The sequence below is a fragment of the Thermobia domestica genome, chromosome 2 (genome assembly GCF_964235325.1).
Source record: "Thermobia domestica chromosome 2, izTheDome1.hap1.1, whole genome shotgun sequence".
Lineage (NCBI taxonomy): Eukaryota > Metazoa > Arthropoda > Insecta > Zygentoma > Lepismatidae > Thermobia > Thermobia domestica.
The window spans coordinates 168,615,764-168,638,611 of record NC_137455.1 but is presented as its reverse complement, the minus strand read 5'-3'; the positions used below and the strand labels follow the sequence as shown (position 1 = coordinate 168,638,611).

Here is a 22,848-nt window from a genome sequence, read left to right as displayed (position 1 = left end):
GGAGGGTGAGTGTAAGTGTTTGTGTGTGTGTGTAAGTAGTAGAAAATCTTATCTTGGAGCAACATTAGAGGTTGCTTTTATCGAAGCAATAAATTTTTATCTGGAAACAAAGTTACAGCCTTTGAGATCATAAGAAGAGAGCTTATGGTCACGTGATTGATGATGGCGGAGTGGAAAAGGAGTTGAACCTCTACCGCTTTTCATGTGGATGGCTTTGAAACCACTAAAAGAGGAATTTCCACAGAAGAAACGGAGACTGTCACAAGAGGAATGCGTTGCTACAATTTATCCCAACTGTCACAACTCCTAACGCAAACTACGTCAAGATTTATGCCTTTATAAACACGTTGCAGGTGAAGTTTCCCTGCATGGTACAAGTAGAATTTTATAATTAATTTATATTTTCTAAGTAATTTAAACGAAAATATATTTAATTATGTGTTATACAATAACAGAATAAATCAGATTGCACGTATTAATTGTACGTTATTTTACCTGCAGTATATTGAACAAAATTACATTTCATTAAAATATCTTACCAAAATTTGTTATGTCATACATAATGGAAACACAGATTATCATATACATATATCAGTCTTATTATCCGTATATCTTTTATTGTTTTGTTGAGCTTCCTCGTGGTTAAGAGGTTAGCGTACACGCCCTTGGCATGTCAGACCAGAGTCCCATTCCTGGCTGGAGCTCATGTGGCTCAAATTCCAGTTTAAGCTGTAGGTCCACATCTTGTATAGGCTCGCTGCTGAAAGGAACGCTGAACTCAAAATAAAATAATTTCAATTCTTTTGTATATCCATTGTATATTACTGTTAACCATCTGTTTTAGCTAATGCTGTATTACTATTAACCATCTATTTTAAATAAATACTATGTTAGTATAACCAAGTGTCTTAGCTAGCACTATATTACTATTAACTATCTGTTTTAGATAATACTATATTACTGTTAATTAAGTCCTTGTGATCGATAATGCATATCACAGTTTCTATGATTACAAAGGTGGATAGTAATAATTGATTATGAAATACGTGATTGTTACACTATATTATTATTATTATTATTATTATTTTTTTGACAGAATATATGATTACTAGAACCTTATAAAAGGCGTTACCAAAATGTCGTTCAGCTAGATTTGAAATTGTGTCTGTTCTCTAGTCGAGATTAAAATAACATATGATTGAGATTCCACATGGTGTTCTTTTAATGTACTCCCATTAAGGTTATTCGTTTTTTTCCAGTAGGTGATATGATGATATTGGTGCTCTATGTACGCCTTTTCAATATACGAATTTCATTCATATAATTTTGCAAGTACTAGCTGTTGGATAGGTAATTAGGCATTTGGTTGTAACATTCCTTTATCAATGGAAGAAGACATTCAGTTGTATACTCTTAAGATGATTCTGTGAGTTTATGTGATTCGTATATTGGAGCTATGAACTTATATGTTGATTTTGTTTCATATTTACTTGGAAATAGAGTTATGATTCTAATACAGGGTAAATTACTTGTTTCAGTAATTTCTGTCATTTCTGTAATAGCCAACTAAAAATTTACTGTCTTTGGAAAATATGAATATTTCGAAGTGTTCTCACTCTCTGCTTTGTTAAAGAATAATGAATATGAAATGTTACTTAACAAATCAGGGTTCAATGCACTTTGACCTATAGAAACATCAGTACAATTTCAATCCAGCATAGTCTGACGTGAAGGACGTGAGGCAGGCTTATCGGTTCAGTCTAGTTAGTAGCTATAGTACCTAGTGGTTAAACATCAATTCCTCCAAGGACAACGTTCGATTTCACACTTACACACGTTACAAGCTAAGTGAAAGGACTAGAAAAAACCTCCATGAGAACTTGAAAGAAATTCACGAGCATCAAGTATATTCATTATCAGCTGGATTCGATTATATGAACAGGGAAAATCAGTTTTAAAGATGTTTATCGCTCTGGTCAATTTTCGGATGCTGTGATCATGAAAATAATTGATAGAGTCGGGCAGTTAGGGCAAGAAAATCGACAGTGGAAAGTTTTACACTGGTGTTGGTAATATTGATACGACACTTCAGTACGACATGAATATGAACAAACTTCGTGAAAATGGGTTCCTCATTCTTTGACTTATGAACAGGAGACGAGAAGAAAGGAATGTGCGCGACAAAATTGCTCAAAATATTTTGACGGAATGATCAAAACGACTGACATATATGCGAAGATAATGACAGTTGATTTTACCATTATACTACCCGAAATAAAAGTCAGAAATACGTATGACTGAATGAAAATAATATAAGATCAGTTGTTGTTCGATAAAACTTCAGATATTGACAGCGACTTTTCACAATTTTCTATAACTTTGAAGTATCTGTGCTAATTCATTGCATGTAACGATGTTGGACTATGTATTATGAAACTTTCATTTCTAGTTCTTTATTGAAACGATTAGAAGTGAGACGTGCAAAGACACAACAAAGACAAAGAGAGATGCTTTTACATAATAATTCATCTGGTCACAAAACGTGTTGAACTGTGCGGAAAGCGGATGTTGAAAAAATATAAAGATTCTTGTATAGCCATCCTACGGTACGAACCCTGCACCATGTGACTTTTATCTGTTTCTCGGATGATGTGTGAGTTTGCTAGAAACTCTTTTAAGAGCTAACCAGATCGTACTCGTGCTTAAAAAAATAAATCAGCTCTGCTGATACGAGTTTAATCGGAGTACAGTAGGGCCGCGGTGGCGTTCACCTTTGGAGCAAGATGTTCAGGGTTCAATCCCAGCTCCCGCCAAGTGAACTCTGTGGTGGACAAATACCGTGTGCGTGGGTTTCCTCGGGATTCTCCCGTTTCCTCCCACTTTCTTCATTACACCATTTCATTCATTTCTTATAATCACCGTCTCCTTTAGCCTAGTCGGCATAATCATGGGAAGTAAAACTCAAAGATTTCGTTTTTTCTCGAGTAAAGTAGTGCCTTTTGCTACGTATGTATGCACATTCAAAGATATGTGGAATATATTGGAAAGTAATTTGAAGGAATGTGATGGTAAATAGTTCTTTACGTGTATTTAGAAAGGCTACTGGCAAGATTTTCTGAACGACCTTCGTAAATATACAGAAAATTTAATGGATATAATCCTCAAGTTCTATTGAAATTGAAGCAACTACAATATAAGAATGAAATATTTTTAAAGTTAGAATATTTATCAACTGTTCAACTGGTAATTTTAAACCAAACATTGTCAAAGAAAAAAACATTGGCAAATCCTTTTGAAAGAAGAGACCCTACAGAGATAAGTAGTTACATTCTTATTTTGGGTGTGGAAACTTCAGATCTGTTTACCGGCAATACTAGATGTTATTCGGATCGTACGATAAATAAATAGTATGTTAGTCTTATGTAGACTCAAAACTTAAAAAGCATTAAATTGCAATAAATCAACCAAAATTAAAAGTTAATGTCACGTTTTAAAATGAGGCTTCATCAAAAATGAAAGTCATGTTATTAAATATTTAACACGAAAAGTTATGGAACAACAGTTAATTTTAAAAATGTTAGAACAAATATCAGAGATTACTTAAAACAAACAAATCGTAATTGGAAATAGATTTTTATCGAAGTTAAAGCTAAATCAGTTTTACTAAAGTGAGATCATTAATACTGTATTGTTTAATATGCGATCATATGTAAGAGGGAATAATATACCAGTGTTTTGATAGGCGCATGTTATTGATAACAAGAGCTAAACTTTAGTTCAGCAGCACAGATTTGCTTAAACATGTAGGATTAATTGGATTAAATCTATTGTTATTACCTGCAGCTTCCAAATCCCCTCAGATGACTGTTCCTGTAACGTACAAAATTGCTATAACACTATCACGGACGCTGGTAATAAATTTCATTGTTTCATGATAGAATGCAGCACATACACACGAGAGACTAACATGAAAAAAGTAGAAAAGTGGAGAAAGATAAAATAAAAATGGTTTCTAGTACAAGAGAATTCTACAATATTGTTAAAGCATATTGGGAAAAATGTCGAAATATGATATATATAAATCAACGAATTTTATTGCGCTGAAAAAATACGATATAGGTCAATATAAATACGGATACGTAGGCTTCGAGAATTTTGAGGGAAAAATTGAATTTCTCTTCTAAATCTAAAAATGTATTCACTTACGATAATTATGCCATTCGTTGAGATAAAACTGACACTGGAAATACTCTTATTGAGTTTCTTATTCTACTAGCAAGACTATAGGACCTAGCACAGTTAATGACATACAGCTTAAAATTATGAATAGCTCTTGAATTTCAATTTTGACCTATCCATAACACTGTGGAAAGGTAAGATAAGATAACGAGCCAAACAAAATTACATGTTTGACGGCAAATTCTTATGCCTAGTATTCGAGTTGCACAAAAGATTTAAGTCATTCCTTGTCAGTAATAATTGATACGTTTCATTCTACTAGAATCTATTATTTATTAATGTAAGTTACATTCACGAGTGTAGTCACGAGGGGACGACGGGGACCTGTTCTTCCCAAACACGACCTCCTAATCGCTCTCCTCGCAACAAGATTCAGCTGTTGTGTGTCTATTAAAGATATTTAATACTTACAGCAGATAAAAATTACAGAAACATTATGAACACCCGATTAATATCCGGTGTGTCCACCTTTGGCTTGCAAAGCAGCAGCAATACTGTTTGGGATTAAAGCAACCAGGCCTTGGAAGGTAACTTTAGGGAAGGCGTACCATACTTGAACACACATAAGTCTTTTAATATCAGTAACTTAGGCGGTGAACTAGAATCTGACGTTTGAATATCATCTCAAAAGCAATAAATTGGGTTTAGGTATTCAATGGTGAGTTTAGGAGCCATTGTAGCAATCAAATACCTGTGCTCCTCGAACTACTGCAGCAGAACTTTGACCTTCTGATAAGGAGCGTTCTCTCGCTGAAAGATGCCATTCCTAGCTGAAAATATGGCGACACGAATGGTTTATCAATTACCTTCCTTTAGCTAGGAGCTGTCATGATGCCCTCCACACGCACTACTGGGTACGTCAATAACCATGAGGAAGTTTTCTAAATCATAATGGTGCCACAACTGGTCTGTCATCATCCTACTGGTCACGTCTCGAGCGGCTGTTTACCTGGAAAATGACGGATTCTGACCTCAGTCATCTATATGATGAAGGTAATGTCGTAATTTATCATTCCATATATTGTGCTATTTTTCGGCCGTCCACTAACAATGGATCAATATCTATTCCAGTCGTAATCAATGATTCCGTGCTGATAACGTTGGTACACATATGGGACATCGACTGCGGGGGCCCATATCTAACAGTGTACGGTGAACTGAGTGCTCAGACAGACTCATGCTTTGTCCACTGTTAAAGTCTGTCAAAGTCTGCTGATAATTATGCCACAATTTGCTCCCTAGAATTTTAACCAGCCTAGACAATCTACGACGTCTGACATTTTAATGAGATGTAGATTTCGTTTCCAAGTATTTGGTCATCACATCACAGTCTGGCCCCTGAGAAACTCTTATATATCGCTCATCTTCTTCATTCTAGGCACGAACATCACACTAGTTGATTAAGTAAGATCTCTGTCATCGTCTGGCGAGTAGTTCTGCTGTGGCTCGTGAATCTTACGTCTAGTTAACCTATTTTTTGCAACAAAAAAAGTAGTGGATGGTCATAATACTTTGGCTGTTAAATGTATAAGATACGCAGAAAAATATTTGGTCAAAGCCCTAACTGTCTTTGATTACCGCTTCCCATGAAATAAGAAAATACAAGCAGTGCCGGGGCTGGTCCGAGGATACATAGTTGAATGTTCGTACTCATTAGATGGCGTTCGCATTGTGGTGCTAACCTAACGTCGTGAGGACAGTAGGGAAGCTACTTGAAAGACAGACGTAGCCACTATAGAAAACGAGCATTAACATCCAGAGGAGAAAATGTGCTGTCCAAACATAATATCAAAAGCATAAGCGTCTCTTGTAGATCCTGGCTCTAATGGTTGTTGCGCCAGGAGTTCAGTTAAAAAGATGTTTTGATAAGGAAATACTTCAAGATAGCACTTTCTTATTTCCACGTTGTAGCATTGTACGTATTCTTTTTCATTTCGAAGTACAAAAAAGAAAGGAATAGAAATTAATATATTCGCTATCACTTGCTCTTACGGCTTACTGGTTGTAATTGCTACAGTTAAATGGATATGATAGTAAAAGCATATCAAATATGGGAACCCAAACCTTGAGATAACTCTAGTGAAACAAGGAGCAAAATCTGCCAGATATAGAATAGAGATATAGTAAATGAGAAATAAGTATAACGGCAAGTAAACAAATGTAATTTGAGAACAGCACTGAATTTTCAGGACGTTCCCCATGCAAGACGTCCAGAAGCCATAGGCAAAGATTCACTCAAGGCAGACATTAGATAATGATTGTCAAACTTAAGACTCATTTGGAAAAGCATGCAATTGAAGTAACTATCAATTCAGCAAAAAATTTACATATTTACCTTCTTAACTTGAGAGTTTCTGTTACACAACTACAATAAGACCTTCGAGTTTTAGAGAAAGGTAAATTGCGATTAAATGAATAGAAGAGAAGATAGCCACTGTCTAAAAGGCAAGTAAAGGTCAGTGAAATATTTCGTGCGGAGCATTACCACGTACAGAGAAGAAATCTATAAAATGATTAGATTATTTTCAAGCGTAAGGGTGGACAAGATTGTATGAAATATGTAATACAACGGAAAAACAAAAGCAATTATAAAGTTAGGCTAGTTTGTTAAACAGAAATGGTAGAGAAAAAAATGACCTAACAGTGCTTGAAATACACTGAATTATGAGAGAGATAATGCAGTGGAAAAAGAGGATACAAGTTGATAGACGGTATACAAGATCATATAATTATAGTAAACACGTTACAAAAGGAAAAGAAACAATTCCATAATAAAGTGGAGTCATCCAAAAGGAAATTACTAATATATATGCTTAAAAGATTATTCGAGGAACAAAGTAAAGTCGTTTCTAATATTGCCACAAGTGACAAAATACGGATTTATACCTATGACTCCGAAACAAAATGGCAGTTGATAGTGTGGCGTTTTCAAAGTGAAACTCCACCTTTGAAAGTTATGGTGGGTCTTTTTATGGTTATGGAAAGTTACGGTGGTTATGATGAGCACGAGCGTAGATAAAGTTATCGTGGCATCTTATTTCTCTAAGACTCACCATGTAGCATCTGTAGAGTTAAATAATCAACATACAGCGACAGAAGGATGGTAGGTTACTTATTGCCCTCTAAGTGTCACTGAAGCTTAGAAATCTGCCCTCCAAAAGTTCCCACTGTCTCACTTTCATCTTTATCACGACATTGCACTGCCACACACAGGAGAGAAAACTTCGGAATAAGAGTCCTTATTCTAACGCATCCGGCTTATTCTCCGTATTTGCCTCCGTGTGACTTTGCCTTCTTCTCAAAATTCAAGGTAATGCCCCAAAAATGCTGCTTTCAAATAAGTAAAGAGGCTATGGCAGCATATAAAGATGACATTTCTATTTCAAAAACGAAATTTTAAAAATATTTCACTCGTAGTTTCTAAGAATGCAAATGTACGAGAGGGTTTTCAGAAGTTTTAATTACCATTTACATGAAATCATTTGTGCGTAATCAGTATCATTTCTATGCATACATGTGTAAATATCAAATATTTGTCTAAAGTATTTTTCTTTCCACAGCCTGTAGAAGACATCAACCTCATGATGAACAAAATTGAAGTAAAAGTGTCATAAAGTTCCCCCATTTGAAGGGCAACAATGCACACCATGAAAACTATCTATAGGGATGAAATCCCATCACATGACACGGTTGTGGGGCGGAACCGGAACTTTCAAAGTGGTTACATGTCCCTCACAGACCAGCCACGAGCGGGGAGATCATCAATCAAAGATGATCTTGGCATGGTGGAGAAAATGGAGGCCGTTATACTCGAAGACAGAAGATAGACCACGGAAATAGTGATGGCGGAGACTGGACTAAGTTACGGAAGTGCGTGGAGAATTATTCATGAGGAACTGCACATGAATAAGGTATCTGCACGATGGGTTCCTTTCTTGTTGACACGTCTTCAGAAGCAAACTCGCCACGACGCGACGTTGCCACCGCCCATCGGTTAGGCTATGAACTTTTGCCGCATCCACCTTGTTCGCCTGATGTTACGCCAAGTGACTTCTTCCTCTTTCCCGAGATAAAAGAAACCACTTCGTGGTCGGCGATTTGAGGTGGCGGCGAGGATGTCATTTTCGAAGTGAAACTGTGGTTTTCGAGCAAATCGGAGGACTTTTACAAAGAGGGCTTGAAAAAGGTTAAAAAACGCTGGGGAAAATGTGACTCTGCGGAGAGACTACGTGGAGAAGAACAAACTTTGACCAATTACAGTGAGTATTGTATGTTTTCCTTTTCATGGCGATAATTAGAAATTTTGGATATTCCATCGTATATTGATGCTTGTAGGGACTATTTTGAGGAATTGTGAAAGGTTTTATGTAAATAATTTGATTTTTCAAAGAACATCTATAAACTTTCGGCATGTCCCTGATATTATCGCTTAGTGAAGAAAGTTCAAGAATAAGAATTAGAATGTTTAACTGAGCAACACTAAACAATAAGGGACTGATTATTAATACTAGGTAATAATTTTAAAATTTTGTGTCAATATCTTTTACGTTACGCCTTTCTGTTTAAGAGCTCATTCTGTGCTTTATTGAATATATTTATTCCAAAAGTATTTTTTATTTTCTTTTAGGACCCTAAGCTATGGTGTGCATGAATGTGGGAATCGTTATGTCCATCTGGCTGGCTGTCAACAGGTATGAGTAAAAAAATGAAAAACGGTAAAACAGAGCGAGAAACGCCTGTTAGTTTTTTTTTCTGATATGGGTTCAGCTCCTCAGGAATAGGTTCCAGCCCGTTGTTGTCTCTCTGTTTCAACCTGAAGCGGTAGAATATTTACCATTTCTAGTTTTAATGTTAATAACAATAGAGAAAAGGCGATAAACAATAGCAAAAGACAGCTTTTCTGTCAATTAGGTGTCCCAAGAACATATCCTTTTCTTCTCTTATCAGTCTTATCTAAAACCGGAAGTGGTTTTAAATTCACTAGAACTTCCGGTTTCAATATTGATCTTCTTAGAGCGGAAACGGAAACAGGGAGCAGCGATCGGGGTTTGGTTTGTATTTACTGTCACGGAAACACTAGTCAGAATAATGCTTCCATGTAATTTTTAAGGTTACCCACGTAGTTTCATTATGAGAAAGAAAACTAACTTGTGTAAATAAAGAGATTGACTTATTTATCCTTCCTTAGTAGTTTGTTGGGGTACTCCGTAGACCGTTGGACTCACGTTTATATGGTTCCGGGTTCGATTCGCGGTTGGTGCTTCCCAATTTTCGGCTTCCACTCGTGAGGCAAACTGGGGAGTCACGTGACGGCCACTAGGTGTAGAAAACACCTGATTCGTCTGTTAGAGACCGGGCAACGCAACGTGCTGACTACTTGTTAGACTGGATGTAGCTTTAGCCGGTCCTAACAGATGGCGTTGGAGTGGCTTAGGCCCGCAATGGGATGTCACGCCAGTGGTTAGTTAGTTTCTAGTAGTTTATTGTAGTTAAAATTGAAATCAAAGAGTTTCACTTGAAAGAAAACAGATTTAGCATTCACCGTTGTATATGGGGATAATTCATGGCTTGCCAGTAATGTTTAGAAAATAATGATGATAATAATATGACTACGTTCCATAAACCTGAGAAATTAGATTGATTTCTGGAATCAATAAAAACAGGTGGAGCAAAATAACAGTTTGTTCCTCTTTACAAGACAATGTAATGTAATGACTACATTTCACTTTCCAAAACCATCTACTTTTCCACCAATTTCTTCCCCCTTCCCACCTACGCACCCATCTCCTGACTCTCTCTATCTCTCTTTCTCTCTCGCTCGTTCACTGTCTTTCATTCTTACTTTCTCTCCTTGTATGTTAGACGTAGCCTCTTTTGGAAAGAAAATCCATCACATTGATGATGACGCTGATGATGGAAACGAATTGCTCAACGCTTGTTCTATCTAATGTTAGCTAATTATGTTGGCGTTCAGCTTTAATGGAGAAAAGGGCGAGAAAGAGAGAGAGAGACGAAGAGAGAGTAAAGGAAAGTGTGATTCAATTTAAAATCAAAAGAGAAATTAGGTGAGAAGGAGTGAAGCACAATTACTACTATTTCTCCTAGTGCTGCTGCTGCTAGTAGAGGTAGTAATAATACTACTACTAAGAATGGTAGTACTGTTACTGTAAAGTAGTAATGATAAGGATAAAAAGACGATTTTGGTCATTGAAAGAACGTCTCTTTTAAATATGAGACGTCCATATTGATTGAGCCTAGGTACACTGATGGTGACGCTAATAGTGCAATGAGAAGGAGCCTACCACGAAAAGGTTAAAACTGAAGGAAGCAAGAAACGGATAGAAAGAAGAAAACAGGCTGGGATGTCTTTTTATAGAAGATTTTTCCAAAAAAAAAAAAAAAAAAAGGAAAGAACACGAAAAAAGTCTTATATTGAGACCATCATATAAATTGCTAAGTATTCACTGATCTTATAGGGATGAGGTCGTGGTGGTCTTGTGAAAAGATGAGGTGGAACGAAGTGTAAAATGAGTGGTAGGGACATGTATATGGGAAGCAGAGTGCAGAGGGAGGTAGCTATATAATATATATATATATATATATATATATATATATATATATATATATATACGAAAGATCTTTCTCTTTCAACAAAGGATTAATTTCTCTCTCTCTTTCTCTCTATATCTGCGGGCTTCAAGCACTTTTGAATATAATGAAAATAATCCTTAATCACCTTCACATTATACAGGAAGCTTCTTCCTTCGAGCAACTAGTTATAAGAGAAGGGAGGGAGAAACAAAGCTGTTAAGAGGAAAAGAGAAAGAGCAAAAAATGAAAAATGTACAGGAGAATGAGGAGTTATCTTCCAGGTTTGGCTCAAGAAGTGAGAAAACGAAAATTAAGAAGATCTGTAAATGCCACATAAGATATGTGGTGGCTTTTGTAACTTAACAGATATTTCAACGGAAGCTAAAAATATTAAGACAGAGAGACAGACAAAACATCAAAGAAAATGAAAGGTAGAAATATAAAATATAATTTTTATGTTACATTCCATGCTACTTCTTGAAAACTAAAAGATACGGATGGAAAACGCGTGCGAATCATGATTACAGAAACGCCATGTGCAACAACCGGCTCTAGGGCAGGCTCCGGCACACTAATTCTTTTCATGCGGCCCGTCTGAACCATTATTTAAACTGTCTTCCTTACCTAATATTTTAAACTGAATAGAAACTGCAATCCTTGAACGCGCGGTCAGACTTACAACGCTGAGAAAACAATCCAGAAGCCAGTGTTTCTCTTTAGCATCACTTCTTTCCACCCAACTTTGTGCCTCAAAACTCGCCATAAGTAAGATTTTTATTTTTTCTTAAGTAAGTATATTTTTTTGGTAACCGACAAACCAATTTTAACATTCCTCTGATGTTGTACGAGAATAAGCTTCTGTATTGATTATAGCTATTCTATTCTTGTGAAAATTTTATACATTGTCTCGTACGGCCCTCGATGCCAATAAGTCCACTATGCTTGTATTCCAATTTACACATGCCTGTTATAGAAGAAGCTGTTGGAGGGGAGTGGAACTTAAATGTGGATGGAAGAAGACAATTGCAGTTCGACGTAACCCACAAACCTAATGTTATGATCAACAAAGAGACGATGGCGTTATTTTGTTTTCTGGAGTGATTAACCCTTGGGCTCCTTAAATCGTAGAATTGTATTATTATTATTATTATTATTATTATTATTATTATTATTAGTAGTAGTAGTAGTAGTAGTAGTAGTAGTTGTTGTTGTTGTTGTTGTTGTTGTTTTAACAGTAATAATAATAATAATAATAATAATAATAATAATAATAATAATAATAATAATAATAGTAGCAGCAGTAGTAGTAGTAATATAAATATCGTAATATGGCAAGGTTTTGATGGTTATTGACTGATATACCTCAAATATGATATAAATAAATACTACTTAAGGAAAACAGTTGTTTACTAATATTTTAAAATTTGTTTGATTAGCTTCAAACTTGAAAAATGTTCAGTTTTGTTAATATTATATGCTTACTTTCGTAAGTTAGTTTTAATGCGAAAGGATTTTATACCTTGTAACAGCAGATAATTTATTTATCTCCTGAAAAAAACAACTACAGGTACAAATAAGGACCATACTAGGGATTACCATATTCTGAAATGCCAAAATGCTGAAGCTGAATAAGTAATTTTATTGTGCATTTTTATAATGTCATTTCCTGTTTAGCATGTACTGTCTCTTTTACTTGGCTGAAGGTAAATGTAACGCACACAATGATAAAAAATAAGATCATGATATGCCAGTTCAAAGCATTTAAATATTTAAATATAGCAATATGTTCTCAAAACACTTACACACCAAAACTTGACAGAAACAACCAGAAGCGTAGATACAGAAGAAATTGAAAGAGAAGCCGACCCAACACGCTACGAGAGCGATTCGTACCAAAATAGCTAGCTCCTACATTTCTCATAGTGTGCTGTTACCCATATGATAGACCATATTGGAAAGACAATAGACTTGAGCTTAGAAAATGCGAACAAATCAGGGAATTTCGGAACAATTGAACGGGCAGAAATGTTTACTCTTAAAATGCGAACATGTTTGGATAAATACTGACGCATGACGACCTAAGCCCGAACTAATTAATAATATTTTGTCCCTTGTTCGTGAATTTCAATTTTTTTCTATATTTTGTAATCGTAAAAACTAAAAATAACTTGCATTGAAATAGAAAACACTGTATTGCTAGACAATCGTATCATTTAGAACGATAAATGGCAACAGAAAGAAAATATTATAAGTCTGCCTCTCGACGCAATTATGTTTTCATCACTTACCTTATACTCGCCAAGATTCTCGACGACGCAGGGCAGTGACGCGTCTCGACCAACAGCCACCGTCACATTCGGAATTGGTTCAGCAAACTTTGGCCCTTCTGTTAGAGCTAAAAAGACAAAAGAAAAATATTTCGTAGCTCATACAGCTGTAACAAGCACTTACATTAAAACATAATGCTACTATTAAAAAAAAAAAAATAATAAAGACACTTCATTAAATAAATTAATAAATCAGTTTGTGAAATCCTAAAGGTTCATCGATGGGTCCCATTATTAGAAACTCAATTTAGCCAGATGGTTGTAACCCACCGCGCTAAATTCAATTCTATTTATAATATTATTTCTCGTAGTTCACATAAAAGCTTGTGTCAGTGCCGTAACTTACGGGGTGTATAACCTATAAGCAACTCGAGGAGGGCTCTACTTTACGATGAAGCATGATATGAATTCACTACATCCTCTTAAAAATAATCTTAAACGAAACAAAATTGTGAAATTGACCCATTTTTTGTAAAGTTTACACACACACACACACAAACACAACACAACATAAACTAGCGAATATGCGTGTATATTCGTCAAGAATGCAGTTTCTTCATTATTAAAGAAACTAGTTGAATGTAATCTTAGATCTTGGAAACGATAAGCGCTAGAGATACTCATGAAGTTTCAGTCGAGGGTATCTTATCTTGAAAGTGTGTTGTGAAAATGATGTCCCGTCTCATTAAATAAAAAATAAATAAATAAATAAATAAAAACTTCTATTGGAAGAGCTATATCTCCAATTTCCTGACGAAAATTCTCATATGCATAATAGCGGGTTCTATTCAGAATAAATGACGGATCACTAAAAATAGTACTAGAGGAGCGCAGAAAGCATTATCTTAGCTATATTATCCTATGAAAGGTAAGATTGAGCAAATATACAGGGTGTTTCAAAACAACACCGACAACGTTTGGGAGGTGATTTCTGACACCAATATAAGACAAAAAGTATAGACCAACCTTTGTGCACAAATGCTTCCTTTCGGAGTTATAGGCTACCGAAAACATGAAAAAATGAACTTGAAAGGCCCATAGCTCCAAAATTATGGGATCTCCCGTAGTCGGGTCAAGACTTCACTTAGGAACTAGTATGTAACCTATCAAAATATCCATGTTTCAGAATCCTGCGGTACTTCCGCAACAGTTTCTATAAATATAGTTGGTGAGTACGTCCAATTAAATGCCCGTAGAGAAACTCAATAAAAGTAGTTTCGTGAGTACTTTAGGATTCTGAAACATTTATTGTTGGGTAGGGCACATATTACTTTCTAAGTGGTCTTGACGTCTAATTGTTTCATACGGTACGTCTAATTGTTTCATATAGCCATGGTACTGAAAGAGACGATGGAAAATCGAATTTTACTTTTAAAAACGAACGTGTTTGTTTAGTTGCAAAGGAAATAAGCCTCATTCATAGAATTGAAAAGGCGAAAGAATAAATATTAAACGAAAATATTTCTTCCTCAAGAAGAACGTTTATGTACAAAAAACTCATAGTCTAACAAATTCCACAGCATTATTAGCCTTTAATAGGAAGGAACTGTCTAAAGATAAGGTATACTAATAGATTAATCGATAGTTGTTAATGAACTGAACAAACTTATAAGAGAGAGTGTACAATTTCATGCATAGACTTTGAGAAAATCCATCTTTTTTGTAATTCTACAAATTAGTGCTGCAAGACAACCATCTACCTATTAAACACTGAAAAAAAAAACTACTTTTAGACACAAAAGGACACTGTGCACATTACCGACACTCCTTCGAACACCTCCAGATGATACATATTCCCTCCTTGTAAATATATATTGTGTTTGTCCAAGTATGTCCCAGATATATGTACAAAATGTACAAAATATATGTCATCACTTTGTTTTTAACTGTTTGCCGAGATTTTTTTTTTAAATATGCCATACTAGATACTGTTTTCGGAGAATGAACGCTTTTGGACACTCGAAGCACACTTGATATATTTCCCCATCAACATCTGTACTAAAAGTATTTGAATGATGTTTTATTTATTTACAGTGAGGTGAAACTGATCTAAACTATATTCTCATTCATACTCTTCAATATGACAATATCAAGAGAACAGTGTTCAGGATGGTTAATGAGACAATAGCACAATATGATGATTAACACTTACACTTTAGTTCTTGTTTAACAGCAATATTGTCGAAAGATAACACATACGAGGAGCAGTCAGAAAGTTCCCGGAATCCTCTTGTAGATCTTTATTACTACAATATAAGTGCAGGCTTACTTAATCGCCTTCAAAGTAGGCACATCTGGAACACACATCACTTGCTTCGCCACTCTTGCAATTGTGGAAACACCGACGAAAGCCATCTTTTGGTATGTTCCGAAGTTCAGCCGTCGCTTTATATTCTTTTCTTGTTGACTATAATGCTCCACATCATTTTTAGTTTTGGGAAGAGCCAAACATCCGATGGTGCTAAGCTGTTTTTAAAGCTATCAAGTTCTTTGAAATCATTTTTGCCCAATTTGTACATGAACATGATGTTTGCACTTCGCGTCGATCTCTGAAATTGTGCCAACTGATCACCACACACTCCTAAGTTCAGCCACACTAATCGTACACTACCTGTTAAGACGTGTTCACATTTATCAAATTAATAATTAGATAAAAAAAAACTGCATTGCCCAAGATTCATTGTAGCTGCATCACAAATTCCCAAACTACAACCACATTCCGGGAACTTTTTCACTGCTACTCATATATCAATCAATAAATCGTACCGATCTAAATAAAATGACACATTTGAAGCTAAATTTGTACGCGTATTTTTCGAGAAAGTGGAGTACAATATGTTTTTTATCACAATAAAAACTGTTATTAGTTGTCAATAATAATTAATAGTTTTTGTTCTGCTTGAGCGAATTGCATCTATTGCTATTTGTTCTCTCTTAATGATGACACCACATACGCCTGATGTCCATACACACACACATGATATATATATATATATATATATATATATATATATATATATATATATATATATATATATATATATATATATATATAGATATAGATATAGATAGATACTACTTTGTAATAAAACTAATATTACCTTGATCTGTAACATGTTACATGAACACGAAAAAAAAAAAAACCAAACTAATATTACCGTGATGAGTAATTGGCACCCTGAAATTTTGAGGCGCGGAACAATAGGGTTTAAGGTAAAGAGAAAAAAAAGTTTTTAAAAGAGAAAGAAGATAAAAACAAGCTAACCCTTTCGCTAGAGCATGCCATTCCTTAATATTAATTTCCAACGGAGCGCAAAATTTAATTTACTGAAATGGGCGGTTTACCTCAAGAGTTCATTTATGCTCCTGTTATCAGATGAGAGTTAGTCGGCAGAAGCAACATTGTCTCTATTAATTTTATTACCGTTGCTATTATTCCTGCCTCTAAATGAGGTTAATAAAGGGAAACTCTCTCTCTCTCTCCCTCCGCCCACAACGCGACAGGTGCCTAGTTTTTGCCAAGTTTACATGATGGGCGACGGGACTAAATGTTTCGGATCGAATAAAACCAAAGATTTATGATCAAAGTTATTCACTTCAGTTTCTTGTAGACTAAATGAAGCAAGCAATAACAGGAAATAAGGAAGTTGAAGAATATATACATATCTTTACAGTAACTGAAATAGATAATTGTAATAATTATTATCTTTTATCCATTGACTCCTCTGTTGCCGAAAGCATACACATATTTATATCTCTTCATACAACAGATCTGTCTGTTTTAGCAACTTTGATGGTAAATTCGCTGTACGTGAAAGTATTAATTTAACTTGTGACACTCAAAAGGACAATAAAATATGTAATACAAAAAATGAAATCTTTAATTTATCTTCTCAGTATTACACAATTTAGTCTAAAGGAGACGAATAATGAATATAAGTGAGTAAGTGTGGAACAAATGTTTGAATAGGAATGTTAAGGTAACGGAAGACCCGTGAGAACACTAACGGAGGGATATTCACGTATTTCTACACATGATTTTCAGGTCTCTTCTCTACGCCCATCCAATGTGGAGGCATAGCTCCATCCTATCAATTTTATCGTTAATGGGTACAAAATATGCTGAAAGAATTATCTCGTTGTCGATGAATACAACTGTAGTCTAACTTCATGAGGATCTCAACATACCATACGTCTAAGAAGTCATTGCGCAACAATTTTGGCAATTTTAGAGACAACTTCTCGACACTTTACTAGTGACGACGCCAGAGTAGAGCAAAGGGGTGAGCGCTCCCGATAGTTACACACGCTTGCCTTATTCCCGACTGTCCCCCTAGACGTATAATTTTCATATATCAAGTACTATAATACTATCTCTTTTAAGAAAATTTGTTACACCCCAAAACGTGTCTATGCCCCTCCCTTTGCCTCTTGCGAAAAGACTAAACTTGTTGTTAATGCTCCACACACGAAATCCAGCAGGACATCAGTCACCTAAACCATACCAACTCAATCCTAACCAACAACTTCGCCCCCACTCGGGTTCAAGAGAGACAGAAACCGTTTCTCCCCTACAAAATTCATCTCACAACCAACTATTACAAATATGAGGTGTAATGACAAGGTCTAACAAAGAACCCTACCCATCACAAGTTTGCGGCGCTATTGTATTGAGCTAAAGTGCCCTAGTAGATTATATAGTTGTAGTCTACACTTAAATATACATTTGTCCATGTTGTTTTTACAATAGTTTGTAATCTGCTTGGTCAACTTGCAGACAGTTTTACTGACGCACAAATATAGAAGTGCTTATAATTAAATTAACATTCTTTGAGGTGTTTCAGCACAGTTGTAATAAGCATAGGAGCCAGAAACTTCACTCATATGCTAATTATTAGGCAATACGCTCGCAAATTATGTAAAACAAACAATCAGTTCGAATTTTTCATCATGTGACAATATGAACCTGTGGGCAGAGAGAACGTGGAATTTTCCGCAGCTCTGACGTCAGTATGTTCTTCTGTCGGTTGGATTGCCTAGCCGTAGTGTGTGTTTTGGTTGTTGCTTGGTGATGCATGTTGCTAATCCCTTTTGTGAAGTAAATATTTGTTTGAAAATTAAGAGGTTTGAACTTTTTCCTGTGAAACGAAATGGTTATTGAAAGGAGAGACAGGCACTGCTAGTGAAGCTCCAGAATGTCAGTAACAGGAAAGTTGAATTGCGATAATATCGCTGACAGAAAGGACTGGAAAGAGGACCAATGCCAATTAATGGGCTAAAGAAAATGAAGAAGAAATTCGAGGAAACAGGTGAATATATCACATCTACTAAAAGAAGGAAGTCCATTCCCACAGACGTTGCTGACAAGGTTGCTGTAGCAGATCGTGCAGCACGAGTCTCAAATTCTGCAACAAATGCTTGAGCTGTCTCACGTGAATTTTCTCTCCGCTGTTCAAAAGTTGACAAAGTTTTGAGCTGCATTGTACACTGGTATCCTAACAAGGTTCGTACTGTGTACTAATTGCAACCCCGAGATTCTACATAATGCCATTAGTTTCTTCCTGTGTTTTTGCCTAGCATATAAGCGGATAGCATGTGACCAGAGAATATTATATACTCTAAGGATGCACAATTCACTCTGCACAATAAAGTGAATAGACAGAACTATCGCATATTTGTTCCGCTAATCCAGATGTTGTGCAGGATTAACCATTGCACCCAGCTTACGTGACTGTTTGGTGTAGTTTCACAGGCTCCTTCGTTCATTATTCTTGTGTCTTTGAGAAGGTGGCACCTCAAGGACGTGTTACGTGTACCGGTACCGTGACATTTGCATACTTCTTTGTGCAACTCGTGTTTCCAGCTTTGTAGGAACTAAACTGCAACTACAACATTATTTCTATTCAAGATGAAGCAAACATCACATGTCGCTTGCCAGGTGAAAAATTTAATGCGACAAACTTTCAGTAACGACTAGATAGTATCTAGGCCAGCGTTTCCCAACCTTTTTCAACTTGCGGCACACTGCGGGTGTAACTTGAATTCTCGCGGCATACTCATAGATATTATTATTATTATTATTATTATTATTATTATTATTATTATTATTATTATTATTATTATTTGTAAGTAGAAAATACCGTCGTATTTTTTCCTGTGATTACTGACCACCTTGTCACAGAGAATAAAGCTCAATCACTGGTTTTCTCCCATCGCAAAGCATTATGCTTATTTTTCATTCAAATTCAAAAATAGAAAACACTTCCAGTGAAACATAGGACTCAGGTTTTCAAAAATACACTTTCCTTTTCGAAGACTGTATCCAACCTTTCACTAAGGAAGATCACTAAATAACAAAGGACAAACAAACTTCTTGTACTTTTAAAACAGATGGCGGAGATTTGTATGAGTGTTTGCTTTGTCGAAAGGATAGAATGAGATTTTAAAATTTCAAGTTACGAAATAACCTGTAACAATAAAGAAGCAATAATGGTCATAACAATGATAATAAATACATTTTTTCAACATTAAAAAATGTGCCGACAAGTAACACAATGTGAAACTTATGATTTATTAACATGGTTAATATTCGTCACAATTTTTAAACATTAATAAAATTCTGTTTTCGAAATACAATCTATGTGATAGTAATGTATGTACAATAATATATTACAATTACTGTATGTTTTCCATTGTAGAGGTTCATAGTAATGTGAAATTCAAATACACATATTTCCTGTCTTGCAATTTGGTTGCTATATAATTAAGAATTTTGTTTTCATTTCCTCCGGTTGGGAAAGGCTGATCTAGGCAATTTCCATGTCAGTGGTCTGCAATATTCCCGACCTAAATTCATGTGACCTCAAGTTGTAGGGATATTAGAAAGATCGTGCCTATCAGGGACGTATTGGTCTCGGCCTGATCCAAAGACAAACATCGAACGAAATGTCTCTATAATTTCATCAGAAATTGGTGCAAGCAACTGTCGACCATTCCGATTTACGAATACAGAATGTTGCTGAGTCGGGAAGCCACAGAGAACAGATAGAGTGATCACAGTTCCTAATATACGTGCTCGAAACACTGTTATCATGTGCTTCATTTGTCATGGCTTTCTTTTTGTACCCATGTCACGTTCTAATTGCCTACAGCACTACATTTTCACCTTGTGACTAAAATTAGAAATAATTGTTTGCTTTGAACAACTACTGAGGCATTGCTTAATTAGCATATTTATGACGTTTCATACTTCTACGCCTATTACAGCCCGTGCTATACTATGCTGAACACAAAGTTTAATTATAAACACCTGAGATATATACTCCATTCGTAATTGGAAATTGCATTTCAAAGATATTAGTGAGAAAGTACTTCTGCTGACCATCGTATATACAATACTGGATGCGAAATGATTTGGAGCTTTATCGATATTAGTTGTAGGTGTGAAAGTGGAGTATACTGAAGTGAGAAGCAAAATTAATATTTTACATTTTTGATTAGAAATTTCATATTCTATTATTGGTGTAGCAGAATTGAATATATAATTGAAAAATCAGTTTTATTTTTATTTTATTTTTAAATAGAATATATTAGGTATTTACAAGAAAAATAAATAATAATAACAATGTCAAGAAGTGTACTATTTTGACAGCTGAAGCAATTAACAATAATTGCCCCGAGCATCAAGATTCCTATTACATCGCAACCGATATAAATGCACGATGGATTCGTCTGCATGTTTATTGAGGATGGCTCACCACAGCAGAACGCCTAACTGAAAAGATGAAAAATGGTATAAAAGTCTTATATTCTTTCTAAATACAGGAACACTCAAAAAATTTTTAAAAAAATAATGATAGTTGGATACAGTTCCCCTTTTTTAGTGATAACCACTGAATACTGAGGAAATGTATGTTTATCAGAACTTTTCCCCTTATAATTTGTTCCCATTGGTTTAAGTCGATCGAACATGAAAGTAATAAATTCTGTTTTCTTGACCTATAGAGTGCATATACCGCTAGTGACTTAACTGTTGTTTCCAGATTAGGTAGCCACTCAGAAGGTAAACATTTCTTTCTTATTAGGAAGAGAGAAAGTGGAGTATGGATAGCCAGATTTATGAAATTACCAAGACGTATGTAGACGAGCATATGTAATTAATTTTTCTTCCGAAGATTATGATTTGTGGGCTAAAAGAGATATTGAAAACACAGAAGTAATGAAAATTATAAAAAGAAATATTAAATAGAAGTAATCATGCCCATGGTGAAAATGTACTCAACTTTTGCCTTCATTTCAGTTTAGAGTCCGTTCAGTAGCGATGTTATAGGAGTCCTAGACCTACAACTTAAAGAGGTATTCGAATCATATGAACTTTTCCACCAGGAATTGAACCCAAGTCTTCCAGCGAAAGACACGCCACGAGGGATGCCGAAGCAGGACTTGAATCCAGAATTTTTCAAATTGTGTTGCCCAGCGTAACGCATTAATTTACATAAAGTTCAGGGTACAAATAGTTCTATTATATATTCTTTTATAAATATTTTATAGTAGTTTAGTGTTACAAAGTAAAACTACCATATTGTTAGAGGTAGATTGTGTGTAAAAACTTCATTTTTGTTTACATCTTTTCAGTTAAATACTTGGTTTTATCAATACTAAATTTTAGATAGAACTACCAAATGAAGTGTGAGCAAACATGGATTTGGTGGGATGAAACACTACTATTTTCATAGCTAAAATTTAAAGAAATCTCTCTTAATATATTCTTGTGTATCTTGTTTCATAAATTAAGTCCTTGTCACGCAATTCTTGTGCAGAAAAACTCTAAAGGTAATGCAAATAAAAAATATACCCATGTTCGGAGTAAATCCCACAAAAGATGAGGACAGACATTCTCAAATTAGCCATTAAAATACTGTACTGTATCAACGGAGTATTGTTTCTTTCCATGGAATAATTTTGTTCTTTACTTTTGAACAGAAAGTTCGATTTAAAGGCAAGTTTTTTTTCATGATCCTTAGCAGTATTTGCTTCTGAAAGTTGCCAAACTTTATCATCACTGTAACCTTAAACTAACTTTTTGTTCGTAGATATATAATCAATCTTATTTTGCGGTATATAATATAATGAATCTTGTTTTCAGGTACATACTGTACTTATTCTACTTATGGGGGCCGCGGTGGCTCAGTGGTAGAGCGTTCACCTCTAGTACATGGGGTCCCGGGTTCAAACCCTGCTCCCGCCAAGTGAACTTTGTGGTGGACAAACACCGTGTGCGTGGGTTTTCTTGGGGTTCTCCCGTTTCCTCCCACTTTCTTCATTCCACCATTTCATTCATTTCTCATAATCACCGTCTCCTTTAGCCTAACCGGCATAACCGTGGGACGTAAAACTCAAAGATTTCATTTCATTTTGTTCTACTTATACTGAAAGAGAACCTGTCTTAATCGAGAACTATCGTTATTCTTTAGTTTGGTATTTTCAGAAGTTGTCAGAAATCCATGAATCATCAACACACTTCAGGCATGCTTTGAAAAAAATATTATTTCACTTAAGATACAGTATATCATCATCATAATCATCATAGGTATTCTGCCGTTACTCGCAGGTCACCTGCAGCAGCTGGCAAGCTTCCGTGCTCCACGGTCCTCCGCTAACCTCTTCGTCTTCACGTATGATTTTTCCGTTT

The 22,848-nt window shown here is 35.4% G+C and overlaps 1 protein-coding gene across 1 annotated transcript in view; it reads right to left on the bottom strand.

The window, feature by feature from the left end:
• Positions 1–22,848, bottom strand: part of LOC145679251 (lachesin-like) — a 987,796-nt gene that overhangs the window by 617,277 nt on the left and 347,671 nt on the right. The window contains exon 4 of the mRNA XM_081749839.1: positions 13,119–13,225. Within this exon, the coding sequence (XP_081605965.1) occupies positions 13,119–13,225 (107 nt within the window). The remainder of the gene's footprint in view (positions 1–13,118; positions 13,226–22,848) is intronic.